General features: G+C 46.3%; 1 protein-coding gene across 3 annotated transcripts in view; it reads right to left on the bottom strand.

Moving 5' to 3' along the window:
• The window catches only part of LOC124711264 (N-acetylglucosamine-1-phosphotransferase subunits alpha/beta-like), a 132230-nt gene that overhangs the window by 40125 nt on the left and 70091 nt on the right, over positions 1-22014 (bottom strand). For all 3 annotated transcript variants that reach the window (XR_007005449.1, XM_047241243.1, XM_047241244.1), the window contains exon 7: positions 6402-6504. Coding sequence is in view for 2 of the 3 variants with exons in the window: in XM_047241243.1 (XP_047097199.1) it covers positions 6402-6504 (103 nt within the window). In the remaining variant the exon portion in view is untranslated. The remainder of the gene's footprint in view (positions 1-6401; positions 6505-22014) is intronic.

Here is a 22014-nt window from a genome sequence, read left to right as displayed (position 1 = left end):
AACAGGCCAGCAAAATTGATATGGATGCGATCCCACGGCCGGCGAGGCACAGGCCAGGGTGCAAACGTCTGAGGGGGGCTTGCCTGGTGACACGCACAGACAGTGCACCCACAGACCAGGCGCTCAATATCGCCATCGATGCCGGGCCAAGACACATGCTGACGAGCCAAAACTTCCATACGGGAAATACCCCAGTGCCCGCGGTGTAACAAACTGAGCACCTGAAGGCTCAATTCCGGAGGGATGACCACCCAGTGGGCATCCGACTTCATGGCCAACAGAAGGACATCATCGACCACGGAGAGTCTGTGGGACAGGTGGCGCCAGGGGCTGAAATCAGACTGCATCCGGCGAGTAATATAGGACGGCCACCCATGGACCACGTAGTTGAGAACCTGCCGCAAGGCAGGGTCGCAGCGGGTAGCTGCAGCAATGTGAGTAGCCATAAGAGGCAGACAGTCCAGCACATCCTGGTGGGTGGAATGAAAGTGAAAGCAGAGGACCTCCTGTTGGTCAAAGGCAGGCTCAGGGCCTGCTGGGAGACGTGACAAAGTGTCCACATAATCATGGTGGGCAGTGGGCTTATACTGGATAGTGTAAGTGTAATTACGTAAAAACAATGCCCAGTGCTGGAGACGTTGAGTCGTCCGCTCGGAAAGGTGAGAGTGGGGCCGAAAAATGTAACCAAGTGTTTATGGTCCGTCAGGAGGGTGAACTTTGCCCCAAAGAGATAGGTGTGAAATTTTTGGACGGCAAACACAATCGCCAGGGCCTCCTTTTCAATCTGGGAGTAGTTCCGTTGTGCTGGGGTCAATGTCTTAGAGGCATAAGCAATGGTCTGTTCGGAGCCATCGGCATCCCCGTGCGCGAGGATGGCCCCAATGCCGTATGCCGATGCATCAGTGCCACAACCAAGGGGCGGTCCAGAGAGAAAGGAGTAAGGTAAGGGACGGACTTCAGCATCGCCTGTAAATGGAGAAAAGCCTGGTCACAGGCAGGAGTCCAAACAAAACGTACCCCTCTGTGACGCAAGTGATTGAGGGGTTGAGCAACGGAGGCAGCCTGGGGCAAGAACTTTAAGTAATAAGTAACCTTGCCTAAAAACACCTGCGGTTCAGATAAGTCCTTGGGATGAGGAAGGGCCTCAATGGCCGCAACATTACTACCCGAAGGGTGAATGCCATCTTTGCTGAGCCACTGGCCCAAGTATTCCACCTCCGGTTGAAAAAAAACAACACTTGACCAGCCGACAGCATAGACCAGCAGATCTCAGAGTGTGAAATAAGGCGCTGATGTTTTTCAAATGTTCCTGGCGGCAATGCCCGGTGACCAAGATGTTGTCCAGATAATTCACACATGAAGGGATAAGCTGTGTAAGCTGCTCCAGGAATCGCTGGAAAATGGCCGGCACCTAAGAGATACCAAAGGGAACGCGCTTGTACTTATACAATCCGAAAGGCGTGTTGATAACCATGATTATCTGAGATTCGGCATCCAAGGGCAACTGGTGGTACACTTCAGCCAGCTCGATCTTGGAAAAATACTCTCCCCCGGCAAGCTTGGCAAGAAGGTCTTCCTGTCGGGGAATGGGGTAAGTGTCAACAAGGGACTGAGCACTGACTGTAGCGCCGAAGTCCCCACACAGGCGAAGGGACCCATTGGTTTCCGTATGACCACCAGTGGTGTCACCCACGCACTGTATGTGACAGGTCCCAGCACGCCAGCGGCCTGGAGCCGATAAAGTTCCTGCTTGACTGCTGGCCGTAAGGCCACCGGAAGGGGACAAGCCCAGAAAAGCAAGGCTGTGCATCTGGCCATAGAGCGATGTGCGCCTGAAAGCCAGAAGTACATCCGAGATCCGGTGCAAACAACGACACAAAAGCGGAGCACACATCGTCCAAGTCCTGAAAGGGAACAGCCGTGGAAACAACCTTAACTTCATCGGAAATTGAAAAGCCAAACAGTTGAAACGGATCCAGGCCAAAAATATTAGAAGCCGACGGACGGTCGATGACAAAGAGGGTAAAGAGCCAGGGAACACACTTGTATGTCGCCTGGACGACGAACTGCCCACGAAGGGGAATGGAACTGTCTCCATAGGAGACCAAACGGAAAGAGGGAGGCGACAACGCAGGAGAGCCCAGCCGAGTATATGTCGCCATGTTAATCAGGGAGATGGTGGTCCCAGTGTCGACCTGAGAACTGACATCTTCGGTGAAAATGCGGAGCGTCAGGAAAAGCTTCCATGCTGACAGGTCGTCCTGCGGGACGACCGATTGCAGAGCATGGACAGTATCTTGAGGCTCAGGAGGGGCAGGACTGGATCGAGTCTAACGACTATGACAAACCGATCGGAAGTGGCCCTCCTTGTTACACAGCGTGCACATTTTCCAGTGGTGGGGACAATCAGCCCGCGAATGGGCAGTAAAGCACTGTGGGCAAGATGGAAGTGGGCCGCGCGACCGGCGACTAGGGGCGACCAAAGGCGCCGACGCCATAGAGACATCGGAACATGAGGAGTCCCGACAGCGCTGGCCTCTGTCGGCTGGGCCACATCGACGTCGTGAGGGTCGCCATGACCCCACGATCGCCGCCACCTGCAGTCGCGCCATAAGACGATCGTTAGCCGATTGAGCAATTTCAAAGGAGTGGGCAATGCGGAGAATCTCTTCCAAGGAGGGGTTGTCGAGTTTCAACGCCGCAGTATGGACCACAGGGTCGGGAGCCAGCTGAATCACCACATCCCTGATCAGGGAGTCCGCATACGAAGCCTTACACTGCTGATTGGTGCATATAAAATTGCATTGATGGCTGAGACCCTGCAAGTCCGTGACCCAGGAACGATACGATTGACCAGGCTCTTTATGGTACGGGTGGAACCCCAGCCGAGAGGTGCCTACATGGTAGCATTGGGAACAAAAGTTCGCCAGCAAAAGGCAGATCTCCTGGAAAGCCACAGGATAGGACAACAGTGCCAACTTGCGGAGAAGAAAGAATGTGTCCGGAGAGGCCCCAAGACAAAAACAATGACCGCTGCAAGGAGTCATCCGCGATTTGAAAAGCCGTGAAATGTTGTTTCAGCCAATGTAAGTAGGTTTCCCAGTCCTCTTTAGAGTCATTAAAGAGTGGAAACGACGGCGGACGCAGGAAAGCATCGGACACACGAGGACTCTGAAGCTGTTGCGGTAACATGTCCCGGGCATTGACTTTGGCAGTTAGTAACTGCAGCGACTTTTGTAAGATGTCTAACCGGAGCTGCTGCTGCTGCATGAGCTGCTGCTGTTGCTCCAGCAGACAGACAAACTTCACCTCCATACCAACAACGACCACCGTTTACCTTGTCACCAAAATGTTGTAACTGCGACCGGGACGGTCACAGGGTAGCAATGACAAAGCGCGGCGGGATCCATGAACAACAACACAACGGGAGAGGACGGACACGACCAACGAAGGACAGAACGAATAAAACAAGATCGAACAACAGAGTCACAAGGAAACAAACACTTTCACTCGTACACAGAACAAGGAAGTAAACTGTCTAACGCGAGGCGAGGTGTCAACCGACGTACGCGAGATTAGACTGGCTGGCTGAGCGAGAGGCACGTGCTTAAGTACGCTATCGGGGGCACCCCTATTGGCCGCTGGAACCAAGTGTTCCACTGTAGCGCCCTCACACTAAAAGCGGGCCAGGAGGCACGCGCCACCACAGCTTACGGCACGATGGTGCAGAGACCTCTATAGGTCTTCAGCGTCCAAGACGTCTGGCGCGGATTAAAATTCCGCAGCGCGCGGTACCAGAGAGTCCCTGTCACAAGGTAGGAAACTGTGACCTGAACATAAAAACTTCTAATGCATTTCTGTAAAGTACTTGCCATTGACCAGATAGAAGAAAAGCACTAAAACTCTCCAGTTATTGTGCAGTGATCAGACCATACAATCAGTTTACGTGCCATACCTTCTTCAAGCTTATTCTAAGTGTTCATCACAAATTTAAGCACACAGAAAACCATTTCCGCTAAACCTCTCCTAGCGGTGGATTCGTCCCACACATATACTGTGATGCTACCAGTATCAAAATCGTGAAATATGAAATTATATGACGACAGCCATCTCTGGTAGAATACCAAAGAACGCGTCAATGTAAGACAAAGTAAAACCTGTGGTACGTCATGTATATTATGTTCCTTTTGGCCATTTCGTATCGCTTCTTAGCCCTTTGTTTGCTTGGTCTGCTTTTGCATGTCACATGATGCAACTGACTCTCCAGTTTGGTATTGTGTGGTTCTATTTTATCATAAGTTGTGATTATTTTGTCAAACAATAAATCACATGTCTGCAAATATCTGACCTTGGTGTTACGAAATGCTAATCAAAATCTGTTGACAAACACTTCGGTAGTATGACCTGTCTGTTGATTTATCAGGAAAATTTTCGGTAAACAATTAAATCATTCTGCAAAAGTTGAGATTGGGGTGCAGACATTCTTTTGAGAATTTATTCCTGCTGTAATGGCTCATATTCTATGGGAAACTCGAAATGTGTTCGCAAATCAGAGCCCAGTCAAAATTTCATTATTGCACGTTTCAAACCACTTGCAGTAAATGTAACATTGCTACACTCTGCCATTTTTGTAACATGTAGCATTGTTCGCGCAGAGATGTGAAAACTGCTTCTTTCCTCACGGTTTACTGCTGCAGCTATTGCAGCAGGTGGTCGAGACTGCCATATACAACATTACTCGAGGCGATTCTACAAAATGTCAATGTGCCATACAACATTATTCATGCACACGTTACAATTAGTGGCAGGTCAAACTGAACAATGGGGACCATGTGTTTATTTAATGAAAAGTTGAAGGCTATGCCGGAAGTGGAAACTCTAGGTCCAGTCATAAACCAGGTCCAAGCAGGGTCTGCACCGAGGAAGCCATCTGATGGAGAGACATGGAGAGACAGAGAGAGAAAGGGATAGCGGAAGTATAAGCTTGCAGCATGCAAATGAAAGTAATGCTGCAAAGGCTGAGGCACCGCGGTAGCCAAGCATGTACTCACAAAAGAGTTGAGAGACACCTGGAGGGTAAAGTGGACAGCAATAATAAATGCAGAACAATACTGGGAAAACATTTGACATACCGTACATATAAAAACAGGAATGAGTCATCACCTTCTGTAACAATTCGATCTACAAGTAATGTCCACAAATGTCAAAGCCCTCCCATGGAAGAAGAAGAAAACAGGTTTCTCCCAACACAATACTAGGAGAGATACAAATTGATCATGTTGCCATTAAGTAGCCCAAAATCAAAAAGAAATACTAAAGATCAAAGTAAGAAAAAGCACCAACATCCACTCGCATCACTACCTGTCAAAGATGAAAGTAAGATTCAGCTGAACAGACCGATGCCAACTTAAACAAGAAACCTAAAATCAACATGGAGACACTGAAGCAGAACAAAGGTAAGTACCTCAAAAACCTGTTTAATTTGGAGATTAACAGCTGGGAAGAAATCAGAGACTCATAAAAGTATTCAAGGATTTGGCAGGCCTTATGCAAAAACACAAGCTAGGGTGTTGGAATGAAAATTTGGATAAGGATTAAAATTCTGTAAGAAGTGGAACTCTACCAAGACTGAGGAAGAATGGGAAGATGGGAAGATTTCAGAGAGAGAGAGAGAGAGAGAGAGAGAGAGAGAGAGAGAGAGAGAGAGAGAGAAGAAACAATAAGGACCGTAAGTTCAGAGAAGAGGAAAAATGACAAATGTTTCATAATGTCATCTACCCATCATTCATATTTACCATCCATTTGTCTCCTTACATGCCCTATCACCTCCATGCCATTTAATAATTACATCTTTCACTCAAGGCTAGTCCCTGATTCCAGTGTTTTACCTATTGCACAACCAGGCGTACACAATTCACCAAACATCAACTTCTTGCCAATGAGCACATTAGCCTAAAATGCATAATTCATGAATGATTTACAGGAGAATTTGAAGTTTGAACATAAATATGCCATCGCGCACAAGAGTTTGTCTTCCTCACTCTTCACCACCACAAATATACACTACTTTCCCAATCAATACGCCATTTAAAACACACAATACAGGTACCATTTGATGTCACGGTGGTGCTAATATTGATGTAAAGAGGTTACTGATTTTAGTGTCGGCTCATTGGATAGCAGGACATGATGCATGTCCAGGATATAGAGTATAATGTATCTAAATCATAACAAATAAATAGCCTGGATAACAATAGTGAACCCCCATTCTCAAAAACCAGAGCCAGGTTATCCTAATCTTCTGAAAGATTACTAAGGTACCAACACGAAGATACAACAAATAACACTTGATTATGCTGCTGCAGAATCCATAGAAGCCTATTAACTGTTGTTTATCTTACCTTCTGCCCTTTAGAATAGGTAATAAAGTCTTCTGGCCAAACTTCCTTGCCAAGCATCACATCATCATTGAAATATAAGAATTTATCTGACAAGCCAGGAATCCTGCAATCAGAATCAAAAAGAACAAGAACCACCAGGAATAATTAGGAACACACACCTATTACATTCTTGTGCTGTTACACAGAAAAAAACTAGATAAGCTTTCTGAGTTAATGAAGTCAGTATTATTCACTTTGAGGTGAAGACTCAGTATGCCCTTCAACAAAACAGTGCTCATTAAAGTGATTCAACAAAAACCTGGCACATAATGTGCTAAGTTGCTTGCATCTAACATGCAAGGTCTAATTGGTCCACGATAAACAAATGACATGTTGCCCATTGAAGTAATGTCAAGTCATCAACAGGCACATAAAGAGGGCTGTATGCGTGCACCCACCCACGCACACACGTAATGCTACACCGTGCTGGCCTAATACACTCTACCGGGACCGCTGTTCTGCAGCTTGACTAAGGTGGAAGGTTGTGTCAGGTGGAGTCGGCACAGGGAGACAAGATGGGGTGCAGGATGGGCTCAGGAAGGGAGGCTGATGAAAGGAGTGGACTGGGAGTGTGTGATAGAACAGAGGAAGGGGAGATTTGCAGGGAGGAGGGTGTTGGTGCAGAATGAGCGAAGTTAGGGTCCTGGGGCAAGGTGGACAGGGGAGCAGGGCAGTGTATAGCAGACATCGAGGCCCAATAGATTACGGGAACAGAGGATGTATTGTCAGGACGAATCCCACGTACATAGTTTGGAGAAGCTGGTGTCTAGCGATAGTATTCAGAAGGCAAGGGTCCTGAAGCAGCCACTGAAATCGAGTGCCGGGTGCAAGACATGTCAGGTACACCCACCTAGCACCCCACCGTTTTTCAGATCTACTACACGCTTATCCTACCCCATTACAGGAAGGGACACCCATGAAAAAGCAGTCATGTACCAGCTTTGCTGCAGCTACTGAAGTTTTCAGTCTTGTTTATGTGCCTGTTGACAACTCAACACCTCTCCTGTTAGACGAGTTGTTACATTTACTCCAGTTTATTGCTTTTCGTGAAGACTTCCTCTTTATCATACTCATTCAGAAGAACATCAGCACAGATTCACCAGTTTAAACACTGTAGACATAAATTGTATTTATCTACAGCTGCAACGCACTCTCACCTGAGAGCGGCACTGCCCACCTCCTTAATTCATGAAAATGTTTCTATATCTCAGGACTTTTCACAAGTAGGTGTCACATGGCATGAAGGACTGTCAACCTCTTCAAAACCATCATTTGTTGCCTCTAAGTTGTATCATATTCTCTGTTAGAAGTCATCATCATCATCATCATCATCTTTGACAGTTTCCAGCCTCTGGCCAGGTCTGTATGGAACATAGGCCTCTCCATCTTGCCACCATCTCTCGATCTTCACCTAGGTCCAGTCTTCTCCTTTCGTCTGGACACATTCCTCTACTCCTTTCAGCCATCTGTCTCTTGCTCTTCCTCTTTGTCTCTTCCAGTTTCATCTCGTGTATCCTCCTGGGTATCCTCTTCTCCTCCATTCTCTTAATGTGTCCATACCATCTCAGCCTTGTTAGAAGTATTGCATTTGAATGGGCAAACATTCCTACAATTTTCAAACTGTATTTTGTTCTGTTTCTCCCACCTGTGTTCCACTGAAGTGGTTTGATCCTTTCTCCCACCTGTGTTTCACTGAAGTTGTTTGATCCAACCCACTTTGTTTTATGTGATGCATGTGTTGTTTTCAAATCAGTTCTCAGCAATAAGTGTATTGTTTATCCAAAGATACTGCCATATTAAGAGTCATTCTTTAACAACTGTACCTGCAAGTGTGTACAATACTCGACTTTCTACAAATATTTTTCTTGAACACCTCTCATATATTCAAGGTCAGGATTCTTATGGACCATTGTCAGATAAAGGTTCCATCTCTTATGCAAAAACATATCTCTCTCTCTCTCTCTCTCTCTCTCTCTCTCTCTCTCTCTCTCTCATTACCCAAACATGTTTCGGCACCTCTGTGCCATCACCAGTGGGTTTTGTTTATTGCTAATGTGATTTTACATTACATAGTTTTGCAGGACCATCTGTACAGTGTCCTGCACGCGTAGCTTGTTATGTTTTGTTGTGACTGATCCTCCTCCTATTACGTTCTGTGAGCACTGAATACACATTGTGTATGTGTTTGTATAATTGTGTGTGCATTTGCGCAATTTTGGTTTTAGAAATGCCTTTTCACTTCACTGAAATTACACAACAGTCAATAATGTTATTTTTATGTGTGCAACACAGTTCATTTGAGGACAGGATGATTAAAACTGTTTTATTCTAGTATCAATTTTTGGGCACTAGTTTTGTATACAACATGTGGTTACCGATTATTTTCTGCTGAACTCGCATATTTAAGGAATGTAGTCTGGCATATCTCTCCACCTACGCAGTAAAACTGTTCTTGTAACCCAGTAGTATTGTACCCTGAAGCTATATCAAGGAAACAGTAAAGATGATGAGCAAATTGGTATGGAGTTGACTGTTTGTTCTTCATAATGCTCAGTGAGTAAATTTACCATGCTTGGGAAGTGTAAATACCATTCTTGTAACTTTGCATATTTTCGGCCCAATTCTGAAAAGTTCTGGACTCTGTTGCTTCATCCACTTCACCTGTAAAAGGATACAATATCAATTCCAATAATACATATATTTACTGCTGATGAAAATGGTGGTAACAGTTAGTGAAAACTTAAGAATCTTATTCAGTTTGATGTTCTTTGAAAATAGGGAACATTTTATTCAGGACTGTCATCACCAAAGATTCCAGAAACCATAAAGGTCACAAGGACAACACACACCTTGATACTATAAATGACAACGATTTTAGTAGCTGATGTTCCTGGTAATTACATCAAAATCACAGCAACAAATAGAGCAATTTTGAAGTTATTGTGAGCAGAAAAATGAGCTTCTGAAAAAGCACTGAATCAGAGATGTCTTTCTACATCTACATGACTACTCTGGAATTTACAATTAAGTGCCTGGCAGAGGGTTCATCAAATCACCTTCATGTTATTTCTCTACTGTGTTCCACTCTCAAACAGTGCACAGGAAAAACAAACATTTAAATCTTTCAATGCAAGATCTGATTTCTCTTGTTTTATTACAATGGTCATATAGGTGGGCTCAAAACAAAATATTTTCACATTTGGTGGAGAAAATTGGTGATTAAAATTTCGAGTAAAGATCATGCAGCAATGAAGAATGCCTTTCTTTTAATGACTGCCACCCCAACTTTTGTTGTCATATCTGTGGAACTCTCTCCCCTATTTTACAATAATACAAAACAAGCTGCCCTCCTTTGAAATTTTTCATTGTCCTCTGTCAGTCCTCTCCGATGCAGATTCCACTCTGCACACCAATACTCCAGAAGAGGACAGACAAGCACACAGTGGTAGACTAGTAGACTCCCTAAGTATTTAAGTGAATTCAAAGTCTTTAGATTTGTGTCATTTATTGTGAAACCAAAATTTAGTAGATTCCTTCTAGTATTATGTACATGGCTTTATACTTTTCATTATTTATAGTAAATTACCACTTTCTGCACCATACAGATATCTTCTCTAAATTGTTTTGTAATTGGTTTCAATCATCTGCTGACTTTTACAAGACAGTAAATGACATCATCATCTGCAAACAATTTAAGAGGACTGCTCAGATTGTCCCCTAAATTGTTTATATAGATTAAGAACTACATAATGCCCATAACACTATTGGGAATGCCTGATATCTCTTCTGTTTTACTGGATGACTTTCTGTCAATTACCACAAACCTCTGAAGTATTCTATGCTAAAATATGTTGTTCTCATTGTAGGCTTCATGTTGGCTAATGATAATAGTGTTTTCACATTCAGTCAATTACACAATCAGTAAGTGAGCGAGTCAAGGGAAAAGATTTTCAGCTGTAATGCAAAGAAGGCCAGATGACAATCATTGCCTCTCACTGGAAGTTCACGATGGTAGCCTGCTGAAGGAGGGCTACAGTCTGGGACTGTAGTTGCTATGATATCTTCACAAATTTCATGGCAGTCATCAAAATCAGTGGTAGCCCATACCATCTGTGAGCTACTGTCTGCTTTGCTGTTATATAACAGCTGCTTCACATGGAGCTCTGTGCCTCCCTTTTTGCACTAGGTACAATAACATGAAACTGCCCAAAGGTGATACAAGATCTGTAGTGTAACAACGTTAAAATCTCAAGGGCTGCATGATAAGTCACAGCTGACAGCACGGCATTGGCTCAGAACAGGGGGCTCACATCAGCCTAGATACATTCAAGCATAGACATCAGTGACATCAACGGTGCCAGTTTCGAGTTGTGGTGTGCAGCTGGTGCTGTAATCTAGCACCTGAGTCCGAAGGTGGAACCTCTAGTGTCGATCCCCACATCTGCAGCTATCGAGCTTTAGCTCAGTGCTTTGCATAATATCTGCAGTGTCCTGGAGTGGTCACACACTTTCAGCCAGCACTGCATATAGATCTAGAGTGAGGTGGACCGCGAAGGTAGTGGTAACTGTGGGTTTACCAGAGTCAGGTACAGGGTGACTTGCAGAGCAACCAGCTGTAGCACTTCCGACAACTCTGTCAGGTCCAGATGCCTTCCCTTTCCTTTGCTTCTTAATAGCTGAAGCGGCTTCCTCTTGTGCAAAGGGAGGAGTCTATACAGCAAACATTCCATGGTGTGCCTCCATCCTCAAGTCATTTCACCACTGTCCTAACTCAATGTTGACAATACTAATGGTCGGTTTGTTTTGTTTTGTTTTAGGGCTTCAAAACAACTAGGGTCATACGCACGCATGTCAAAACCGTAAAACACAAAGACAAAAAAGGAGTTAAAAACTACCACATGTTAAGCCCAATCGATGGAAGGAAAGGCAGCTAAATACAGGGACTTGGAGAAAGGGTCATAAAATACGCCATAGAGACAATGGAGCTGCTGAAGTAAAGATTAAATGTCCTTCACCATATTGCTACGACAGATAAAAAGTGAAATGCGGTCAACAGCTCATGCGCCATTTGCTAAAATGGCCGATAACTCAGACGGCAAACATAAATGAGAACATAAGTGGTTAAAAATAGCGCATTCCTTCAGAAAATGGCGAACAGTCAAAGATTGAGAGCAATGAGCAAAAGTAGTCGGGGATCACAACTTAAAAATGGCGACAGCTAAAAAGACAGTACCCAATACACAATATAAATAAAATGATCTACCTGCAGCGAGAGGGCAAGCCACTGGGAGAGGTTTACTTCCCCGGAGGTTCCAGTGAAGGGAGGACCAGTGGTGATTCCAAAGTGACACCACCTACTGACGGACAACAACACAAGACCACATCAGAGGGAACAGAAGAACTGCAGCCTCGGCAGCAGTGTCAGCGGCCTCATTTCCCATCAGACCAATGTGACAAGAGACCCACAAAAACACCGCAGTGGCTCTGGCAAGAGTGAGCAAGTGAAAGCTTTCCTGGACTCACTGCACTAATGGGTGGACGGTGTGGAGAACGTAGAGGCTCTGAAGGACGCACAGAGTAACAGCAGATGACAATTCAAAAGCCTGTGTCACCGGATGTTTTGCGTGGCCTCATGCAGAGCGAAGAGCTCTGCTGTAAATACCGAGCAGTGTTCCAGATGCCGATACTGAAAACTGATGGTGCTAATGACAAAGGCACACCCAACACCTGACCAGTCCAAGAGCCATCAGTGTACACAAAGGAACTATTGTAAAGTTCCGTCTGAAGGTCGAGAAACTTACAGTGATAGATCGGGGCTGGAGTAGTGTCCTTAGGAAGCAAACGAAGTCCAAGGTAAACACGGGCTGCCGCCTAAAGCCAAGGTGGTGAAGGGTTCACACCCATCAGGAAAAGTGGCAGGTAGCATGAAGTTAAGCTGCCAGAGCAATAGCTGGAAGTGAACTCTGGAGGTAACAGAAGACGGACGCGCCCCACATTGGCGATCAAAGGTGTCATCGAAGGAAGAGGCATAGGATAGGTGGCCAGGTTCGGCAGACAAGCAGCTAGCATATTTGCTGAGCAGAAAATTATGGCAATATGACAGCAGTAGTTCGGCAGCTTCTGCATACAGACTATCAAGCGGGCTAATATAAAACGCACCAGTGGTTAAACAGATGCCACGATGGTGGATTACATTGAGACAGCATAAGAGGGATGGACATGCAGATGCATAAATGAAACACCCATTGTCCAGTTTTGAACGGACAAGGGCCTGGTACAAACACAGGAGGGTCAATCAATCTTCTCCCCAGGAAGTACCACCGAGGACATGTAGGACATTGAAGGACAGCCTCCAGTGGGCTGTCAGGTAAGACACGTGTAGGGACCAAGAAAGTTTCGTATCAAGCATGAGCCCCAGGAATTTCAAAGTTTCAACAAACAGAAGAGTAACAGGCCCAAGATGTAAAGACGGTGGAAGAAATGAAATCGTGCCACCAGAAATTCATACAAAAGGTTTTGTTAGTGGAAAAGCGAAAGCCATTGTCAATGCTCCATGAGTACAGACGATCAAGACAACACTGAAGACACAGCTCAAGGACAGAAGTATGTGGAGAACTGCAATAGATGGCAAAATCATCAACAAAAAGAGAGCCGGAGATGCCTGGCGCGAGACAGGCCATAATAGGGTTAATGATGAGAGCAAAGAGGATAACACTCAGGAAAGAACCCTAAGGCACACCATTTTCCTGGATAAAGGTCTCCGAGAAGGCAGAACACACACGTACCTTGAAAACTCTGTCTTTTAAAAGTTCCTGAAGGGAACGCGGCGTGCAGCCTTGGAAGCTCAGCGTTTAGAGAATACAGAGGATACCAGTCCTCCAGCAGATGTCGTAGGGTTTCTCCAAATCGAAAAACACAACTACAGTCTGGGATTTCCACAGAAAACCATTCGTGAGATGAGTGGACATAGAAACGAGATGGTCAACTGCAGAACGGTGTGCTCCAAATCCACACTGTGCAGTAGTTAATAAATTGCAAGACTCGAGCCACCATACTGGCCGGGCATGGATCATTTGTTCCAGCACCTTACTAACACAGCTGGTGAGAGAAATAAGGCAGTAGCTAGAATGTAGGTGTTTGTCCTTACTGGACTCAGGTAGGAGTATGACAGTGGCTTCACACCAGCACCTGAGAAACATGCCCTCTGCCCAGATGTGGTTGTACATATGAAGGAGAAAGTACTTGGTCACAAGAGAGAGGTGCTGCAACATCTGAATGTGAACATCATCTGGCCCTGGGGCAGAGGTCCGGGATGAAGTAAGAGTATAATCTAGCTCCCCAGAGCAAAAGCTGCATTGCAGCACTCACAATTCTGAGAAGAGAAGACTATTGCCCAAGCTGCCTCCATTCATTCCCAATGAAGGAAGACAGGGTGATAGTGGGTGGAGCTCAAAATCTCTGAAAAATAGCTGTCCAAGGTATTGGAGATAACAATAGGATCTACTACGGCATCATCTGCTACAATTAGGCAGGAAATTGGGGAACGGACCTTGGTCCCAGAGAGTCGTCACAGGTTGGCCCACATGATGGAAGGAATGCAACTGTTAAAAAAACTAGTAAATGAAATCCAGCTAGCTTTTTCACTATCCCACAGAACATGATGACACTGCGCACGCAACTGTTTATAACAAACGCAGTTTGCCATCATGGGTTGGCGGTTAAAAAAGCGGAGAGCATGTCTCCACGTGCGAATTGAGTCACAGCTTGCCTCAGTCTACCAAAGGCTCGGGACACAATGTGATGAAGAGGATAGCACTGGTAATATATTCTACCTGGATATCACAACTGGGAAAATATTGCTCGTCGAAGCTTGCCAGATGTGTGTACAGCCTTAGAAAGTCGGCCGTAGAAAGCTGCCATTTGGGTGTGCATGCAGATGGGGTAAGAGTCAAGAAATGGGTAGCACACAGGAAGTGGTCACTTGAGTGGATGTCAGAGAGAACGGAATACTCGAGATGAGTGGAAAGCTGGGCAGTGCAGGAGGAGAGGTCCAAATGGGAATAGGTGTGCGTGGAGTCCGAAAGAAACATGGGTGCTCCTGTGTTAAGGCAGAAGAGGTTGAGTTGATTAGGAAGATCAGCCAAGAGGGGACCTCTCTCACAGGTTCTGGGAGAACCCCAGAGACAGTGCCCATTAAAACCACTGAGCACTAGAAAGGGATTTTTGTTTTTTGTTTTGTTTTAGGGTGCAAAAAACAACTTGGGGTCATACGCGCCCAAGTCAAAACTGTAGAACACAAACACAGAGATGAGGGAAACGACTATATGTCAGTCCCAATGGACAGAATAGGAGACAGTTATGCTAGGCACGTGGAAAAAGAAAAACACCGTACAAAAATGGAAGTGCAAAACTAAAAATTAAATGGCGTTCACCATATTATTTTGCCGGATAAAAATTAAAATGCAGTCGACAGCCCGCGCGCCATTCGCTAAAGCAGCTGATAAATCAGATGGCAAACCCAAGCTGGACCGTAAATCGGTAAAAAAAAAAAAAAAAAAAGGCCTTCCAGCAGGAAATGGCGGACAGTTAAAATATGGCCAAAATACATACAAAGAGGTGGGGCAGCACCACAGAGCAAATGATGATGGCTAAAAAGGCAGTGCCCAATATGCAGCCAAGTTAAAATAATCTCCTCCCACCGGGAGGGCCGAAAGGAGGTTGTTCAAAGTGCTGGGCGAGGCTTAATTAGCCGAAGCTTATTCCCTTGAAGGGAGGACCACTGGCGATGCAAAATAGACACCACCTCCTAAGAGATGGCAATGCAGAGATCAATGGAGGGAATAGAGGTACTTGTGGGCTGAGGTACAAGGACTGCAGCCTTGGCAGCAGTGTCAGAAGCCTTGTTTCCTGCCAGACCAACATGACCAGGGATCCACAGAAACACGACATTGGCTCCACCAAGAGTGAACAAGTGACAGTTTTCCTGGACCCGTTGCATTAAGGGATGAGCAGTGTACAGCACACACAGACTTTGGAGGGCACGGAGTGAGGCTGCGCAGAAGACACATTTCGGAAGGCTGTGTCGCCGGATGTACTCCGTGGCCTGATACAAGGCGAAAAGCTCGGCTGAAAATATTGAGTATTGTGCCGGGAACCAATATCGAAAGACATGGGTGCCAATGACAAAAGCACACCGACCTCACAGCTAGTCCAAGAGCCATCAGTGTATACAAAGGTACTATCGCTAAGTTCCATGCGAAGGTCGTCAAACTGAAGGCGACAGCCAGAGACTGGAGTAGTGTCCTTAGGAAGCGAATGAAGGCCAAGGTTAACATGGGCTGCTTCACGAAGCCAAGGTGGTGAAGGGTTCATACCCAATGGAAAAGTGACAGGTAGCGTGAAGTTAAGCTGCCGTAGCAAGTGGCGAAAGCGGGCTCCAGGAGGTAACAGAGAAGAGGGACGAGCCCCATACTGGTGAGCTAAGGAGTCATCAAAGAAGGAGGCATAGCAGGGAAGGCCACGAATGGCAGACAAACGGCAGTAGGACAGTGGTAGTTCACCAGCTTCAGCATACAGACTCTCAACCAAGCTGGTGTAAAAGACACTCGTGGCTAAACGGATGCCATGATGATGAATAGTGTCGAGACGGCATAAAAGGGATGGGTGTGCAGATGCATAAACGAAACACCCATAGTCAAGTTTCAAATGGACAAGGGACCAGTACAAAAGGAAGAGGGTGGTTTGATTGGCACCCTAAGAAGTACCATTGAGAACACTGAGGACATGGAGGGACTGTGTACAGCGGGCAGCCAGGTAAGAGACATGGGAGGACCAAGAGAGTTTCCTATCAAGCATGAGCCCCAGGAATTTCGTAGTGTCAATGAATGGAAGAGCAACAGGCCCAAGATGTATAGGTGGTGGGAGACACCATTTGCGCTGTCAGTAATTCATACAGACAGTTTTGTCAGTGGAAAAGCGAAAGCCATTGTTGATGCTCCAGGAGTGAAGACAATCGAGACAGCACTGAAGATAATGCTCAGTAAGGCAGATCCGTGGAGAACTGCAATACATGGCACAATCATCGACATAAAGGGAGCCAGAGATGTTCGGCGGGAGACAGGCCGTTATACGGCTAATGGCGATAGCAAAGATGATGACACTTAGGATGGAGCCCGGAGGCACACCACTTTTCTGAATAAAGGTGTCCGACAAGGCGGAACCAACACGTACCTTGAAAACTTGGTCTTGTAAAAATGTCTGAAGAAAACATGGCAGATACCCACGGAAGCCCCACGTGTAAAGAGTACGGAGGATACCAGTCCCCCAGCAGGTGTCGTAGGCCTCGTTCAGATAAAAAAACACAGCCACAGTCTGGATTTCCACAGAAAACCATTCATGACACGAGTGGACAAAGTAACAAGGTGGTCAACTGCAAAATGCTGCACTTTCAATCCACACTGGGCATTCGTGAGTAAATGGCGAGACTCCAGCCATCAAACCAGCCTGGCATGAATCATATGTTCCAACACCTTGCAAACGCAGTTGATAAGAAAGATGGGGCGGTAGCTGGAAGGAAGGTTTTTGTCCTTACTGGGCTTAGGTATGGGTATGACGGTGGCTTCACACCAGCATCCAGGAAATGTGCCCTCAGCCCAGATGCGGTCTGTGGCCTACGAAAAGGATTTTAAAAAAAAAAAGCAAACTGGAAATCAGCAGCACTGGCAGTGAAACTCAAAAAAGTGGGGAAACTAAAAAACAGAAGGAAAGCTTAGAAAACCACTATAGAAGGGGGGGTTGTTTGTCCACAAAAAGAACTTTAAATGACTGACGTCATCTCACTGACACTATTAAACTCGAGAATGCGATCAGCTGATGACGTGTCATCTGCTAAAAGGGAAGATATATCACGCGACAGCTGTAGACAGGCACGTAACAGAGTAAAATAGGGGCACTCAAGTAAAAGGTGTCTCACCGTCCACAGTTGAGAGCAGGGAAGGATTGTCACTTAAAAGATGTCGATGGCTAAAAAGACAGTGCCCTATCCAGAGTCTAGTTAAAATTACCTCCTCCAGATGACGAGGTCGGGAGGAAGAGCTCCAAGCACAGGGAAGAGCTTTCACATCCCGCAATTTATTACTAGGAAGTGTAGACCAACGTGCGTGCCATAAAAGAGCAACATGATGACATAAAACACTCTGTACATTGGCAAAGGGAACCATGCAAACAGCAGGCTGAAGAAGAGAGACTGAAGCCTTGGCTGCTATATCAGCCGCCTCGTTTCCATGGATACCAACGTGTCCTGGGATCCAGAGGAATGCCACAGAGACGCCCCCCAAGTGGAGCAAGTGGAGGCAGTCCTGAATCCCGTGGACAGGGTAAAAAGCTTGGAGACTGAGGAGAGAGATGAGCGAATCTGAGCATATAATATACTGTATCCGCTGATGGCGACGGATGTATCGGACAGCCTGGAGAACAGCGTAAAGCTCCGCAATAAAAACCGAACACTGGCCGGGAAGCCAAAATCAATTAGGGGTGTCGCCAACAATATACGCACTCCCTACACCAAATGATGTTTTTGAGCCATCAGTGTAAATAAATGTGGCATCCTTCATTTGTACACATATAGCAGCAAAAGCCCGAGGATAAACGAGAGAAGGGAAAATTGACAAAGGTCACAGAGCAGGCAGATCCAGGGGCGGAGCCAAGGCGGTGCTGTACCTCAAGTTGTCAAGAATGTTTTAGGAAAGTGGAAGGAAAGAGAACGTAGCAGTTGATGGACGCATACGCCTGATGGTAGTAGAGAGGAAGGGTGGCCTGCATACCCTAAATCCAAGGAGACATAAAAAAAATGTCATGGGCCGGATTAGCAGGCATGGAAGACAGATGGCTAGCATAACAACTCAGAAGGACAGCTCGCCGATTGGACAGTGGAGGTTCAGCAGTCTCAGCATAAAGCCTTTCCACAGGGCTGGTGTAAAAAGCTCCAGACACTAAATGTAATCCATGGTGGTGGACACAGTCGAGACGTCGAAGAATAGACAGCCGAGCAGAGGAGTAAACTATGCTACCATAATCCAATTTCGAGCACACTAAGGCGCGATAGAGGCGGAGAAGAACCACTCGGTCTGCTCCCCAGGAGGTACCATTCAGGACACAGAGGGTGTTGAGGGATCACAGACAGCGAGCCGAAAGATAGGAAACGTGGGAGGACCAGCACAGTTTTCTGTCAAACATAAGACCAAAGAATTTAGCGTCATATGTGAATGGAAGGTTGACAGGGCCTAGACGTAGGGAAGGCATAAGAAACTCCATACGATGCCCAAAATTGGCACAAACGGTCTTACTGGGAGAAAAGTGGAAGCTGGTTTCGATGCTCCAAGAGTGGAGGCGATTGAGTCATCTTTGAAGACGTCTTTCAACAAGGCTGGTCCGTTGAGAGCTGTAGTAGATTGCAAAATCGTCCACAAAGAGGGAGCCCGAGGCATCAGGAAGGAGAAAATCCATAATTGGATTTATGGCAATGGCAAACAGTACAACACTTATCACGCAGCCCTGGGGTGCCGCATTTTCTTGGGAGAAAGTAGTGTTCACCCGCACTTTAAATGTGCGCTCTGCCATAAATTCACAAAGAAAAAGGGGCAGCCGACCTCGAAAGCCCAAGAGAACAGTGTGGAGAGGATGCCTGTCCTCCAACAGGTATCGTATGCTCTCTCCAGATCAAAAACTATCGTTACTGTTTGGCGTTTCCGGAGAAAATTGTTCATGATACAAGTGGAGAGAGCAACAAGATGGTCAACTGCAGAACGATGCTTTCGGAAAACACATTAGGCAGGTGTTGAAAGGCTTTGGGGCTCCAGCCTTCAGGCTAAATGGCAATTCACCATACGCTCCAAAACCTTACTTACACTACTCATGAGAGAAATGGGGTGATAGCTAGATGGGAGTTGTTTGTCCTTTCCAGGTTTCAGAACAGGAACGATGATAGCTTCCTGCCACATTCTTGGAAAAGTACTGTCAGCCCAAATTCGATTATAAAGGCAAAGGACGTAGCGCAGACTATGGTATGATAAATGCAGCAACATTTGAATGTGGATACCATCCGGTCCTGGGGTGAAGGAGTGAGAAGAAGAGAGTGCGTGCTGGAGCTCCCGCATGGAGAAAATAGAATTATAGCTTTCGCGATTTTGAGAGGAGAAAGCAAGAGGTCACATTCCGCTCCATGTTTATTCAGGAGAAAGGCTGGCGGGTAATTTGAAGAGCTTGAAATCTCAGCAAAGTGTTGACCCAATGAGCTAGAAACTGTGACGGGGTCCACTAAGATATCATGAGCAACAGTGAGTCCAGAGATTGGGGAGGAACTAGGCGCACCAGATAACCGTCAAATTCAACTCCAAACTTCCAAGGAGGGAGTGAAGGTGTTAAATGAGCTAGTAAAGAAGTCCCAGTTTGCCTTCTTGCTGTCGCTGTTGATGCGACGGCATCGCACACGTAACTGCTTATAGCGAATACAGTTGGCCAAAGTAGGATGGTGGCGGAAAACGTAAAGAGCACGTCGCCGCTTACGTATTGCGTGAAAGTGATGGTCATTGAATGTCGCTAGAGACAAAAAAAGTGTCCAAATGGCTTGGGCACACTTCCAGCGTCTCAGGCGCATAGATGGCAGTTGTGGCTGTAATCTAAGGACACATGGAAAATGGTCACTCGAGTGTGTATCAGCAGGAGCGAACCATTCAAAGAGCCGAGCTAGCTGAACAGTACTGACCGAAAAGTCCAAATGAGAGAAATTTGTTGTGGAGGCAGACAAAAATGTAGGGTCCCCAGTGTTGAGGCAAAGAAGATCCGCTTGGTGGAAGACATCAATCAATAGGGAGCCTCGCGGACAAGGACGCGGAGATCCCCAAAGTGGGTGGTGGGCATTGAAGCCCCAACCAGCGAATAGCTGACCAAGGAGATGAAGGAGATCAGCTCTTGCCATTGGTGTGGATGATGGAATGTATACAGTACAAAGAGAGAAGGTGTAACCAGAAAGGGAAAGACGGACAGCAACAGCTTGGAAGGGACTGTTTAAGGGGATTGGGTGATAATGGACAGTATCATGGAGAAGAATCATGAGTCCTCCATGTGCTGGAGTGCCAACAACAGGAGGGGATCAAACCGGACGGACTGAAAAGGAGGGAAATCAAAGCAATAGCGGGGACACAGCTTTGTTTCCTGAAGACAGAAGATGACCGGCGATCTTTGCGCTGGGCGATCTAACAACCGTGGCACTACAGGTGAGATCACAAGTCTGCATGGCTGCCTCCTTAGTAGGCCAAGGAGATGCAACGACAGTGCTATATTTACCTATGGGAGGCACAATGGGCTTTCGACTGGCGAATAACTTATGAGCAGCAAATGTCGACACCTTTTCCTTCACTCTGATTTCCTGAATAAGCCATTCATCTTTGAAAATGGGGCAATCTCTAGAGGAAACAGTTTGGTCACCCATATGGTTGAAGCAAAGAGGGGATGGAGGTGGACAAGCACCCTCATGGGCATCCTTCCACATATAACCATTTGGCCAGATTGGAACATGACAGGCTGGTATGATTGAACTGCTGGCACCGATAGCAACGCTTAGGGTTGGGGATGTAAGGGTGAACTGAAATTATCTCATAGCCCGCTTTTATGTTTGATGGAAGTTTAACTCTGTCAAATGTCAGGAAGACAGTACGGGTTGGAAGCAAGTCCTTGTCAGCCCTTTTCATGACTTGATGAACAGCCGTTACGCCCTAGGCAAACAGGTAGCTTTGAATTTCCTCGGCGGACAATCCGTCGATGGAGCATGTATAAACCACCCCGTGTGATGAATTTAAAGTGCTGTGCGCTTCCACCCGGACAGGGAAGGTGTGTAGCAGAGAAGTTCACAGCAATTTTTGTGGCTGGAGGGCACTGACTGCTTCTAACAACAAGGTGCCATTTTGTAATCGGAAACAAGACTTTACAGGACCCGCAATTGCATCCACACCTTTCTGAATAATGAAAGGGTTGACTGTGGGGAAGTCTTGACCTTCATCCGATCGAGAAACAACGAGGAACTGTTGCACTGATGGAAGAATTGTCCGTGGCTGAGACTCATTTAACTTTCGCTTGTGAGCAGGCATGGTAGATGATGAGGAAACCATTGTGGAAGTGTCCCCCATGATTACCAGCGTCTCCGATGGCGGACTTCTTCCTTGTGGGGGCACTTTCTGAGGGCACTCCCGCCTTTGGTGATTGTTCACACCTCAGGTCACACCTCCCGAGAAACGGCGGAGGGACCAATTGGCACTTTCCGAAGGTACCAGCTCAGGTAATCAACCCTCCCTGGGCCTGGCCGTTACCAGGAGGTACGTACGTGTCCTACCTGTCTACCCGGGGCGGGAAATTATGCATTACCCTGTCACTGGCTACGTGTGGGAATGCGTGGGTCGACCTTCAGACATGCACAGGGAGGAAAAACGTGAAAGGGAGGAACAAAGAAAAGGAAAGGAAGGAAGAGGTGTCTCAAATGCTGCAGGGGAGAACAGGGTAAAGAGAAGAGGCAAGGAAAAGA

This window comes from Schistocerca piceifrons, chromosome 8 (assembly GCF_021461385.2).
Source record: "Schistocerca piceifrons isolate TAMUIC-IGC-003096 chromosome 8, iqSchPice1.1, whole genome shotgun sequence".
NCBI classification, from domain to species: domain Eukaryota; kingdom Metazoa; phylum Arthropoda; class Insecta; order Orthoptera; family Acrididae; genus Schistocerca; species Schistocerca piceifrons.
This window is presented reverse-complemented; position numbering and strand designations above follow the sequence as displayed.